This window comes from Protopterus annectens, chromosome 5.part0 (assembly GCF_019279795.1).
Source record: "Protopterus annectens isolate FY-2018-M chromosome 5.part0, PAN1.0, whole genome shotgun sequence".
Taxonomy (NCBI): Eukaryota; Metazoa; Chordata; order Ceratodontiformes; family Protopteridae; genus Protopterus; species Protopterus annectens.
In genome coordinates this window covers 1,491,095,067-1,491,109,301 of record NC_056735.1, presented here as the reverse complement: position 1 = coordinate 1,491,109,301, position 14,235 = coordinate 1,491,095,067, and the positions used below count along the sequence as shown (strand labels likewise).

Genomic DNA, 14,235 nt, shown 5'->3' with positions numbered 1-14,235 from the left:
TTGCCTCTACCGAGACCCATTCGGAGTCCGGTATAGAGCGAGACTGTTCTTCGACTATGGAACACTCGGATGTCTCTACCTTGGATAGGTCCGGAGCCACTGTGCAGGCTCCGGCTTCTGAGGCATTTCTTCGCTTAACCGATGTTCGACTCAAACCGACTTCTTCTTTTTTAACCAAAGCTACCGAGTTTATTAAGCCCAGAGTACACACTACTCCTAGAAAACCGAGGACCAAATTGCATGCACCTGCTCCCATGCCACAAAAACAAATGCTTAGAATGGCAGAAGACCTTATTATGCTGATTAGGGGAAGTCAGCCTTCCCCTGCTAAGAGAAAAAGAGGCCAGTCCCCTACAGCTTCTACAGACCAGGAGTCCGATGACCCTGAGATTTCTGATTATGAAGACATGCCCTTATCTGCTTATGAGGATTCAGATGCAGAGGAATCCATTCTCTCTGCCTCCCCTCCAGAGGATTTTTCTTTTGGTGAAACCTTGTATACCTTAGGAGAGCATTTACACTGGGAATGCCAAGACTATCCTAAGTCCAAAAACAGACTCAGAGAATTCCTAGAGTTGCCTCAGCACAGGCCTTTAGCAATACCCCCTGTCCTGGATGTTGATGATGTTTTTATAGAATCCAGTCTTACTCCTGATACTTTACCTCCTGCCCCTAGGAACCCAGACAGGTACTACAGAGTACCTGACACACACATTTCTTTTCAAGAATCATATTGCTGACCCAGAGATCATTTCCCAGGGGCATAAAGGTATCCAGGCTACTACAGCCAAGAATCCCACCCCTTCTGACAGGGATTCCAGAGCTTTGGACAGATTGGGTAAGAAGGTATATACCTCTGCAACTCTTGCTATTAGGCCATTTAATTGTCAGTTTCACATGCTGAAGTACCAGCAGCATATTATGGAACTTATTAAACAAAAAGTGGCAACCTTTACAGACCGTGCAGAAAATAAAGAATTGCAGGAGCTTATGCACTCTGCAAGCCAAGTCAGCAAGCATACTTTTGCAGTGTGGCTTTGACACCCTAGAAGCATCTTGTCGGGCAGTAGTCACTGGATCTGTACTGAGAATACATGCTTGGCTCAAGGAGTAGACCTTGTCAGTCCATGTCAAATCAAAGTTACTAGATGCTCCTTTGAACAAGGACAGTTTGTTTGGCACCAAAGCAGAAGAGGTTCTTAAAAAGATGGAATAAAAAGCTAAGTATATGCAGACTGTTAAAGAATTCTTACAAGTGCAACCCCCTAGATTCAGTAGGCATTGCCCTTCCAAACACTTTTCCTTTCCAGCCCCCTCCAGGCTTTCTCAAACCAGACCCTGGGGAAACAGACCACCCAGACTACAGTCTCAGGGTATGCAGAGATCTAAGCAATGGCGTGTTCCCACCCCTAAAGCAGGGAGTGGTAAGCCACCTCATTACAGAAAAAACTCAGAATGACTTATTTACCCCACTCCCCAGCCCTGCCCAATTGTTGTGCCCCTAGGAGGAAAATTTGCCCTTCATGCAAAAAATTGGATGTCCATCACACAGGAGCGGTGAGTCCTCAACGATGTATCCCAGGGATACAAATTTTATTTCCATTCACTGCCAACCCCAAGCGTGTTTCCAGATCTTCCTCCAAACCATTGGGCAGAGGCTCAAAGCCAAGTAGGTTCCCTGCTCAATATCAGAGGTATTCAGCCGGTTTTAGTAGAATAGAGCGGTCAAGGATGCTACTCCAGTCTCTTCATGGTACCCAGGAAAGAGGGCTCTTGGCACCCAATCCTGGAACTCACCTTCCTGGTGGTACCAAAATTCAAAATGCTTACCCTGCAACAGCTTCTTCCTATGTTAGCCAAGGATGCCCGGTTAGTCACCCTAGACTTAAAAGAAGCCTATCTGCACATCCCCATAAGGGAGTAATGCAGGAAGTGTCTGCATTTCAGGGCAGGATCTTTGCATTATCAGTTCTCTGCACTTCCCTTTGGCTTATCTACTGCATCCAGAGTTTTCACAAAATGCCTGGCGACAGCCGTTGCATACTGCAGGCAGAGAAATATCCAAATTTTCTCGTACTTGGACGACTGCCTGATTCAGGCGGACAGTCAGGAATTGCTGTTGCAGCATCTGACATTTGTGAAACACCTTCTCACTTCCTTGGGGTACACCATCAAGAAAAGAAATCAAAACTGGTACCCAGTCAAAAGATTGTATTCCTGGGAGCAAGCTTGGACACAACATCCCAGATGGCATTCCTCACTTCAGAAAAACAAGTCTATCTGACTGCCTACTTCTAACAAATGGCCACCAGAACCCAGCTATCTGCAAGAAAAATACTGCAGGCCCTAGGGTTCATGGCCTCGTGTATACTGCTAATTCCATATGCAAGACTGCATATGAGGAAACTTCAGTAGTACTTAAAAAGTCTTTCGTGCCAGCATTCTCAGGACCTGGAAACAGTCATTCTTACCATACCCTGTCTAAGGACAGAGTTCCTTTGGTGGGCAGAAGCATGCTACCACAACAAGGGACTGCCCTTTTCTCAACCCCACATCACCCAGACCCTAACCACAGATGCATCAGACTATGCCTGGGGAGCACACATGGACGGCAAATGCATTCAGGGCCACTGGAGCCCAAGTCAAATTCATCTGCACATCAACCAAAAAGAGATGCTAGCTGTGCAGAATTCCCTGACAGCTTTCAGATCCCTACTCTTTCCAGGACAACTGCTAATAAAAACAGACAACACCACAGTTATGTGGTACATCAACAAGCCGGGGGGAAACCACTCCTACCCACTCTGCAGGTTAGCCATGGCCCTGTGGCACACGACCTTGGACATGCAAGTCCATCTGCAATCTCAATTCCTGCCAGACAAATAAAACTCACTGGCAGATGACTTAAGCAGAAATCTCCTAGACCCACACAAGTGGCAATTGGAACGCAGCACCTTCAACCTTCTGATTCAGAAATGGGAGACCCCAGAGGTGGATCTCTTTGTCTCCCCCCACAACCACCAGCTCATCAAATTCTGCACCAGGAATCCTCACAGCAGGGCCTGGAAAGTGGATGCCCTATCTTTTCAGTGGGTAAATCTCTCAATCTATGCCTTTCCCGCTCTGCCCCTTCTCTCAAGAGTATTACTCAAGATAAGATAGGACAGACCAAGGACAATTCTGATTGCCCCGTACTGGCCACACCAGCACTTGTACCCACTCCTGCACAGCCTGTCACCAGTGCCACCCTGGCACCCACACCAGAACTCAACCCTACTCTCTCAGCAGGAGGGACAGATTTTGCATCCACAACTGCAAACCCTAAATCTTGCAGCCTGGCTTATTCCTTGAATTCTCCCCCAGCAACCCTAAGCAAGCAGGTGCTGGACATCATTCTTGATGCCGGAAGACCCAGTACAAGAAAATCCTATGCTGATAAGTGGAAAAAGTTCTGCTCCTGGATTCTGTCTAAAGGAGAGGACATAACTCTGCCCTCTCTGCCTCTAATCCTGGATTACTTAGCAGATCTCCTCCACAAAGGCCTGTCCTTCTCCTCCATTAAGATACATGCCTCAGCCATTTTGGCTCATTACAACAGTGAGCCACCTCTCTTCTCGCAACCTCTTATCAAACAGTTCCTGAGAGGGGCAGACAACTTAAGGCCACCAAGGAGAGCACCCACCCCTGCTTGGGACCTTAACTTTGTACTGGAAAAGCTCACGCTTCTCCCCTTTGAATCTGCTGTGTCAGCAGACTAAAAATTCCTCTCTTGGAAAACAGCCTTGCTTCTGGCCATCACTTCAGCTAGAAGAGGGTCTGAGCTACAAGCACTTATGGCTGTGGAACCCTTCATTATTTTCCATGCTGACAGAGTTTCCCTCAAGACTAACCTTTTCTTTATGCCTAAAGTGGTGTCCATTGTGGCTCTCAAGCAATCCATCCATTTGCCAACTTTCTTCCCTAATCCTCAAAATAAAGGGGAAAGGATCCTTCACTCCTTGGACGTGCACAGACAGCTCAGATTCTACCTTGATAGGACTAAGACCTACAGAAACTCTGACCAGTTACTAGTCAACTTTGCAACAGGGGCAGAGGGCAAGGCCATTTCAAAACAATTAATTTCCAAATGGATAGCACACTGCATCCATTTCTGCTACAAGCACCATGGGAAACCAACCCCTCAGGGGGTCAGAACACATTCCACTAGGGCAATATCTACCACTACAGCATTTCTCAGGGGAGTCCCTACCAGGGACATCCTGGAAGCTGCCACCTGGAGTTCAGTACACACCTTCACCAAACATTACCACCTGCCTATCTTTTCCAAATCCAGGGCAGGTTTTGCAATAGCAGTCCTGCAAGGCATACTAGCCAGCCCTAACTCTTCTTTACTGCCTCCACCCTTCTTCAGCTTTGGGAATCCAAGGGTGATGACTGCAACAGTGAAACCCGAAGAACATAGTACAGTTGTGTACACTTACCATAAATGTAGATGTTTGAGTGAATTCACTGTTGCAGTCCTGGTTTCCCTCCCTCCAGCCCCATTTTCTCTCTCTCTCTCTCTATCCTAGCTATGGCTATTACTCACTCCTTTCAAGGCTATTGGTATTGGTATTAACTTAGCTCCCTATTTGAGGGGCTTCTGACATTTGGGGCAAGAAAAACTGATGTAATGGTGTTGGACACCTATATTTATATCCCTGACGACCTGACGTCAGTCCTGGAGCGACAGCATCCAATGCAGAAATACTATGTCTCTGGTATTTGGGCTGACTGAGGGCTACCTGCAGGCAGATAACCCTAGTGTGATGACTGCAACAGTGAATACACTCGAACATCTACATTTATGGTAAGTGTACACAACTATACTTTCTAGATCAACCAAGGTTAACAGACTGTACTGTATTTTCTTTTCAGAATATTTTTTTCAAATATCAGGGTACCTTGTGATTGTTGTGTTTTCAGTGTAGGTCATAAAACAGAATGTTACATTTGTGCTTTTTGCATTGAAATGTAATCATAAACGTACTATTAGGTACACAGTATCGCTTTCTTACACATTTAAAAACATCATCTTAGTGGAACTTTTTTACAAGGGGCAGTCATTCTTAATTATAGGAGTATTCAAATGCAAAGTATATAAAAGTCTTACTGTACAAAAGCTGCACTGCTGAGAACATTATGGATGTCATAAATACACATAGGCTGAAATGATAGTGTAGGATTTAATACCAATGCTTTAAGGAATACACATGAGATGAGAATTCTTTTCCGACGTATCAAACCCAAGGTATAGTCATCTGCATCTTTATATAATTCAAAAAAGCAAGAGCCAGCAAAACAGTGACAATGAGATTTATTATAATGTTATAAGGAGAACAAGCAGACCAGTTTCGGCTGAAAATTTACAAAGCCTTCATCAGTGTATCAAAATGCTTAATAAACATTCCCCTTTTATATAGTAATTGGTCGGAGTTTGTTGAATATCTTAATCAGAACAAGTGGGGGATTGAGTTTACGGTCTCTTTTGATACCAATAGCATCACATTTCTTGATGTGGGTACTGGATTTTTTAAACACCTGTACTAACATCTGATATTGCATAGTGGCATGAGTATACATTCCATTATAAAACAGAAAACACACTATTTCAAAGTTTTTCTTTCCTTGTCATGCATTATACAAAAATGTATGTCTTAACAATTATTATTCAGTTTAACATTACATAGATTGCCCAAGTTCTGCCTTCCCTGAAATATCACTCATTCTCCTGAACATTAATCTGCATGTATTGTTACCGTGGATTACATTTATTTCTGTGTGGTGTCCTCCTTCTCTTTTCTAAATTTACTCCCCATTTCTTTTATCTGCTTTACAACATTCAGTAGTTCTGTTACAGTTGGTTTTGTTTTTGATTTCTATTTGCTAATAATTTTTTTTTTTTTTTTTTTTTGGCAGCCAACAGTTTTCAACTTAGTAGGACCTCACTGTAGTTAGACAATTCAGTTTCTATATCCCAGCTCTTATCCCAGCTCAAAGAAATAATTTCCTTAGTAACATATTTTGCTTCCTCATCATAGTCTAAAGGGAATTTTAAAAAAATCTAACTTGTTGTATTCCCCAAAACATATTGCCAGGTACCTTCTGGGAGCTGAAAATTTAGCTCAAGAGTCCAAATTCATTTATTAATAAAATATATAATTAGGAACACCTGCAATGCACAGAAAACAAATTCACCAAAGACCATTAGTACTACCATTATTACGAGATCTTTTGTGGCAAGGTACGATGAGAGGGAGCCACAACTAGAAAAGAGCCAAGGGTTTTACTTAAGACTGTTCTTCATTCCAAGAAAAGGCAAACCTTGGACAGCACTCTTAGATTTGTGAAAGGTAAACAAGTTTCTAAAGGATCCAAAGTTCAGAATGTTACCCTTAACCTTGCAAGCTCATGCTATCCTTAGATCTGAGGGATGCATACCTGCACATATGCATAGCTAAAGCAGACATCCAGGAATGTTAACCTTAACCTTGCAAGCTCATGCTATCCTTAGATCTGAGGGATGCATACCTGCACATATGCATAGCTAAAGCAGACATCCAGTAGCTCAGGTCTAAGGCAGGGACCTCCTACGTCCAATTCACCTTTTTGCCCCATGGTTTATCAACTGCAGCCAGGGTATTTACAGAATTCTAGGCTCTGGAAATTGCTTTTTATAGAACCAAAAAGATTCATGTCTACCCCCAGCTGGATGACTTGTTAATACAGGATACAACTCAGAAGACGAGTTGGGAATGACTGCATTTAAACCTTTCATGTTTTAAAATTATTACTTTCTGGTGAACCTTACAGAATCCCGTCTCTTTCCCAGGTAGCAAACATTGTTCCTGTGAACATAGATAGACAATGTGATTCAAAAAGGCTATTTATCCCATATGATATGGTACATGAATAATAGGAGAGGATATTTCCTTACCCTGTTTACAGGCGAACAGTAGAAACATGGTTTATGTCCAAGAAGGCAGGTATGAACCAAGGGACATTCTTGCATCTCTTCTCAGGACAACATGCTGGCAGGTTACCTGAGAAGAACAGAATCAAATCTCACAAGTGGATGTTTGACAGAGATTTTTTCGGATGTGGTCCACAGAAGAGATGACAGTAATAAATCCTTTTGCTTCTCAAAAAAAAAAATAAAAAGATAAAACTCATTTATAAAAGAAAATCATGAAGACACCTCTTCCAGGGTCCTGGGCAACAATCACCTCCTCCAAGAGCTTGACAGGCCTATTTCTGAATGCCTTTCTCCAAGTCCCCCTTCCCCTCTGGGTAATATAAATGATAATGGCTCCATTTTGGTTGAAGCAACATGGTTTTCCCTTCTGATGAGTATGGTCATATGTTGTTGTTTTTCTTTCGGCTTTTCCCAGTTAGGGGTTGCCACAGCGGAACTCCAGTCCGCTAATGATTGGCAGTCGATTTTTATGGTGCTGAGGTGCCAGTCTAATGCCAAACCTTCAATGAAGGCACGCCCATTCACACATGTCTTTCGAATGCCACTCAACTGCGGGGAGGACATGCAGACTCCACGCAGAAGGCACTCCAGCCGAGAATCGAACAGGAAATCCTCTTGCCTTGAAGTGACAATGCTACCGCTGCACCACCGCTGTTTCCTATGATGAGTATGGTCATATAAGAAACTTTAATGCTGCCTCAGTACATGAACCTTTGACCCAAAACAACAGGCTGAAGACCTTAAGACTGACAGCATAGGTAATCCAGCTGCCATTTCCTTCAGGGACATGTTTTCTAAGGACATGCTTTCTAGCTTAAGAGAGGCTCAGAAACCTAATACAAGGAAATCATACCTAGAAAAATAGAAATGATGCTGTCTTTAGTACCCTTTGATGCTAAAGGAAGAGACAAAATCTCATCCATCCTCAGTGTCCTTGGTCATAAATCACCTGTCTGACCCTTTCAAGTCAGAATGATCTTCTACTTCATTGAAGGTACATGTGTACATCATTTCAACATGTCTACCTTTGGAACTCCCATTCTGTTCAAGATTGCCTGTATAGCAGTTCCTCAAAGGGGTCCTGCAGCTGAGACCTCCTAAGAAGAGAACTTTTGTTACATGGGATCTCAGTCATGTTCTAGAGAGGCTAATGTTGCCTCATTTTGAACCAGGTGCTTCTGCTCCCCTCAAATATCTGTCCAAGAAAACTGTGCTTTTAGTGGCATCACCTCTGTCAGGAGAATTTCAAAGCAAGCCCTTATCCTAAAGAAGTCCTTATATCATCCTCCAGAAGGACAGAGTCACACTTCACACTAACCTTTCCTTCATGCTTAAATTAGTGACTGATAGTACTTAAAATCAGGCCATTCACCTTTCTGTTTTTTTACCCTACTTTGTAAAATGAAGGGGGGAAGATTTTACTCACCAAAACAAAGGAAAAAGGATGTTGCTTTCCCTAGATGTGCATAGACAACTGAGATAATATTTGGATAAAACAAAAGAAGCAAGGAAAATGGATTGCTTGTTTATATCTTTTCAAGGGACAGGAAAGGCAGAACTGTTTTTTAAGAAAAAAAAAAATCTAAATGGTTAACTGCTGTCCTACTGTTTGTACTATGGCAAGATTATCACAGAGTTTGTGACATTCTGGTAGAAACACTTCAGCCATTGCTGCCTTTCTAAGCGGGGACAGCAGTCTGTCCATTTTGAAAGCAGCTACATGATCACCAGTTCACATTTTTTCCAAGCATTAATTTCCCCTAGGGCAAGAGAGGAGTTTGCAATAAATCATCTTGCATTGCTTTTTGGAACCTATTCCTTCTTGAGTCCAACTGCCCGCAAGGCTTTTATGCTTTGAGAATCTTGGCAAGGCATTATCAGTGCTGCAACAACAGTATACAGTATGCTTAACATAGTACAGTTGTGGTAAGAACTTATGAAAATTGTAGTGTCCTAGCATGTCCACTTTTGCAGTTGTATTTATCACCCTCCTTCCACCCTAGGATGGGATGGATGTCCATCCATACTTGGTCCTTATCCTCCCCTCCCCTTTTTTTCACATTCAAGGGGTTCTTACTCTGTTGCTGGAGAGGTAGCTTAGCAGGTCCCCTCTTGTTGCAGTCTGCTTCACACAGCGACCATTTTGTGGTAAGATGTCACACACCACTATTTGTGGGAATCATGGCAAAAAAGAAACTAAAGATCATGTTAGCATATGATATGCTGATGTCCAGATGGGTGGATGTTTGTCCAGTCAGGACAGGAAGGGTGCAGAGCTGTGGAGGACAGGACCAAAAGCATAGCTGGTTCAACGAGGTCTCTGGGCCAGTATTGTGAACCAGCGCCCCACCCCCATGCTGTTCAAGTGAATAAAAAAAAACAGACGTTACTTCTATTAGCATGCCAACCAGGTGGCCAGATGCACAACATGCCCCCTCTCTCCTGCCCCAGTCATTCAGGTCTCACATCTGTGCCCCACTCCCTACCCTCCCTCAACTAGCAGTTGCTACAGTTTAGACCACATACGGAGTGCTACAGTGCTCAGATTTGACCACAAAATTGCATTAATGAAAAATCGAGATTGGCTCATCATGCTGGCCCATCACCACCACTGCCACCAAAAATCTGAGCCCAGGCCAGTTGCCCCTCTCGCTACAGCCTGCCTATGTTACTGGTCAGGACAAATGTCGTACCTTTTGCAGCTGAAGTGCCAAAAAGTTATCAGTACTGCAAGAGTGGGCATGCCAAAAACATGTATAATTATGGTAATTTCCTAACGTAACTGTACTTTTGTGTGGTCATGCTTTATTGCAGGTGTCTATCTACATGCACACATGCTTGACACAAGGTCCTCCAGCTTCCTCTAACAGGTTTGCCAGACTTGAGAGAGGAGAACTGCTCCCTGGCTGATGAAATTCTTCATCAGTGTATTCTTGTTTCAGCTTAAGTTGATTGCAAAGCATAGGCCAGGGAAATTACCTTGTGTGTTAGGAGGTCACCTAAAACAAGCTTAGTTAAACTGCTATCCTTTTTCTTTAGACTTGAATATTTTCAGGAATTGGTATATGCTAAGAATTCATATTACTGTGCTTATGATACCATAGCTTATTAACAAAAAATGAATCTGATCTCAAAAAGTAGTGAGTTATTCAGCAGCAGTCTTTAAAATCACATAAGTTAATACTGGTAAATGTAGAGGTTAATTATTCTGCAGAAGTCCTTAGGGATATATTTGCACATAGAGAATGGATGTTCATGTTGTTATTTGCAGCCTTTCTGCTATAAAATCTAACATCTTGCAACTTGTTTATTAACACATTTCATCTAATGTAAAACACATAGTCACTCAACAGACTCAGCTGGCAGTGCCATGGGAATACACTTGACAGCAAAACTAACATCTGATGACAGAAGTTAGACTCTAACAAATAATTTAAAGTTCCATTTAACACTAAGGTGGGGTAATGCAGCATAGACAGAGCAAGGCTGATTTCTGGAACATATGCTGCCTTTGTTCCCAAGTGTCACATCCTTGCATGATAGCTTATCTGTGACTGTATGGAAACTTTGTATGGGGTGAACACATTGCTTCTCTGTCTTTGACAGCAGGCTGGAAAACTGCATAAGATTTCCTGATGGGTTCTGAGGTTGGCTTAAGAGGTTGTGCCATTGGTGGTTGTTATTAAAAATCCAGCTACGAAAGAGAAGAAGAGTTCTTAGGTGGTGGTTGGAGGGGTTAAAGTGGAGCCAGTTCTCCAGGGACACATTTTAAATGTTGCCTTTCGCATGCTTCATTTATTATGTGGTACAGCTGTGCTTAGAGCAACTTTTGGCCAAGATGTTGCTTCCAGAGATTTTGGGCATCAGAAAAGGACCAGGTGATTCACAGATGCATCTTCTTTGAGTCTTTATTGGGATGTAATTTTAAGAAAAGGCTAAGCTAATACCAAAAGCTTATTTAGAGGGGTCTTTTACCCAAAGTGTGCCTTTCCCAGGAGTGGGTTAGCCATTTGACTTTGTGTCATAATGCCATAGGCCAGTATACAGATGAGCCACATCAATCACATTTTGCTAGATACAGTGAATTAAACTGTTCTGCCCCAGATTACCCTCAAATAAGACACCACTAACCCATCTCAAAAGTTTAGTGGGATAAAGTATTGTATCTATCTAAAGTAGCTCATGCCTGAGGAATGGAGTAGTAGAATGCTGTGAAAGGGAGGTAAGCATTCATGTAAATGGTGTGTGTTGCATGTTGTGGCATTCATTCAATCGTGCATGGTATAAAACTGAGAAAAAATACTGTCAGTTTCACAGTTAAAGCTAAACACTAAAAGTCTTCTGTCATTATAGGAAAACCAGACAGTTTCTTCTCGGAAGACACTTCTATAGACTCTGGAGAGATTGATGTTGGGAGGAGGGCTTTACAGAAGATTCCTTCTGGAGTTTTTTGGAGGTCTCAGGTGTTCATAGACCACCCTATGTACCTAAAATTCAATGTGTCTTTAGGAAAAGATGCCCTGGTTGGAATATATGGCAGAAGAGGGCTACCTCCTTCACATACTCAGGTAAGCAGTAACTTCTGGGAAATTTTGTTAATATTTTATTGACATGTTGACTGATTCAAATCTGTCAAGCTTGACAAGGCCTAAGATTAAAAGATCACAAGAATATGCTGATGCCACAGACCCACGGTGACTGCAGTACAGTTGTAAAACAAAAACTTGTATTGGTAACTTGCTAGCCATATGATCTGGCATATTTCAGTGCAGCTACATTTCCTTGGAACTGTGATAGTGTGTGCATGTGTTTCTTTATAGTTAAGGCTGAAATGTATGTTCTCATTTAGTGATTGTAGGATGAAATGTATGAACCAGATATAATTAAACAACTGACTTGTTACCAAAAGTAACCAACTGAAATACTAACAAAGTATGAGTAAATAGCAGGAAATGTTTTAGAAAGTGAATTACGTCAAGTCATCACAGAGTTTCTCTCCCTCAGTTATCAAGTGAAAAAAGTGATAATTAAACAAATGTATTTATATATATATATATATATATATATATATATATATATATATATATATATACATACACACACACACACACACACACACACACACACACACACACACACACACACACGAGACCAAAGGCTACAGACACACAAAAAAACTACCTTTATTAAACTCTAGTGCCTTAGCATTACACATAATTAAAAGTATTTAAAAATTAAAGTCAAATAAAATACTTCCAATTACATTTTACCTTTAAACCCTAAGGTGATAGGGTGCCATATTTCAAAATGTATATATAGTCTCTTTGTATAATAACTTATCTTTAAGTATATAATCTTCACTAAAGTTAACCACCACTTGTTCTAAACCAGTACCTTGTAATAATAATGCATTACTCTGTTGACATTGTTTAAAATCCATAGGTATTGGGCTCTCAACTTTCTGTTTTTTTAGATCTGTAATATGTTCCCATAACCTACATTTAAAATCTCTTTTACTCTCACCAATATAGAATAAATTACAAGGGTACAGGAGGGCATACATAATACCCTCTGTCATACACAAAAATTTCGTAATAGGACAGAGCCATAAGTTATTTATTCTATCAAAGGAGCATACTGTGTATTTACAACTACAGAATGTACCACAAGGAAAGGTTCCAACCAAAGAATCACTTAAATGTGTACTCATTTAAATAAAGGGAGAAATAAAACAACTGTGTGCAAGCATGTCACCTATACTACGTCCACATTTATAGGCTATCAAAGGAATGTTGTTTAGTAAATTAAGAGGTTTTTTTTTTTATCAAAAACTGCCAATAATATCTAAGCAAATGAACTAATTTGCCAGTAAATATACAATATGCTGTCACAAAATATATATTTTTCTTATCTTTTTTAACTACATGGCAAAACACACCAGAAACTGCTGAATGCAGCTTGATTAAGATAAGAAATCAAACAAATGTAAAGTCAAATGCTGCAACCACAGAGAGGATGGTATACAACTAAAATCAGATGTAAACTTTAATAGCAAATGTAAAACTCATAAGAAATCACAAATAAAACCTGGTAAAAACATATGTATAAGAGCTCTAAGATACGTTTTCAGATTGATGCCTTCCTCAGATGTTCTAGAATATAATAGACCACTGCACTTAAATAATTGAGACGTGCTCTGATATCTTGATTTTATTTTATTTGTCATTTGTTAACTGGGTTAGTCCAACTGAGTTAGTGGCCTGTTTTCAGTGGAGACCCGAAGAGAAAAGCTCCAGACAGTTATTACAAAGTTACATAAAGATAAACATCTGACAATGAAGTTGTATGCAAACAATAAAATAATGTGCTTGACATGAGAACATTAGAAATTTACAAAATACCTGAGAATGAAGTTTACATAAACATTACAATAACCTGCGTAACATGCAGTACAAAAGTTAGATTTTTGTATTTTTTTTAATCAACTAAAAGAGAAAGAGATGCCAGTGAGATAAGACACTTGCAATAGGTGGGTGTTAAAAGTGTGAGAGGTAGTACGGTGGTAAGGTGGGATTTAAGTGGGATCATTGCAGTGACAGGTGTTGACATTTAGGAGAAAAGTTTTAAGTTTGTATTTAAAGAGATTTATGTTAGAAATTATTTATGTTAGAAATTATTTGGATTTTAAGGGGGAGTATGGTCCATGCATGGGAAATACTCTATTTGTAAAGAAGTTTACCAATGCTTCTGTTTGGTTTGTAGGTGTCCAGAAGCAGCTGGTCAGAGCTGTGGAGAATTCTGGGAGGGGTATAATGTGATATTAGTTAGGATAGAGCAGGACAGGAAAGGGGTTTTAAGAGTAGCGTATGAGTCATTTGCAGCTGAGGGAAGTCAAGCCGCTGGAGTTTTAGTGCATGGTAGTGATGAGATTTGTAGGGTTGGTTCCTAGCAAATCTTGCAACACTATAATATGATTGACAGAGTTTAGGCAAGAGGGTAAATTGTAGATGTGAAAAGATGGGGGAGGCATAATGTAGACACGGAAGGAGGAAGGCCTGAGCCAGCTTCTGCCTAGAGTCAGGGGCTAGGTATTGTTTATGTCTCTAGAGTAGGCCGAGTTTTTGATTGGTCTTTTTGATACAGTGCTGAATGTGTGTATCAAATTTTAATAGGTCATTGATAATAACACCAAGAAATTTAGTATGTGGGTCTGGTTGTAT

General features: G+C 41.0%; 1 protein-coding gene across 11 annotated transcripts in view; it reads left to right on the top strand.

The window, feature by feature from the left end:
• Nucleotides 1-14,235, top strand: part of TENM4 (teneurin transmembrane protein 4) — a 4,497,462-nt gene that overhangs the window by 3,248,142 nt on the left and 1,235,085 nt on the right. For all 11 annotated transcript variants that reach the window (XM_044071318.1, XM_044071319.1, XM_044071323.1 and 8 more), the window contains one exon: nt 11,369-11,583. In XM_044071318.1, the coding sequence (XP_043927253.1) occupies nt 11,369-11,583 (215 nt within the window). The remainder of the gene's footprint in view (nt 1-11,368; nt 11,584-14,235) is intronic.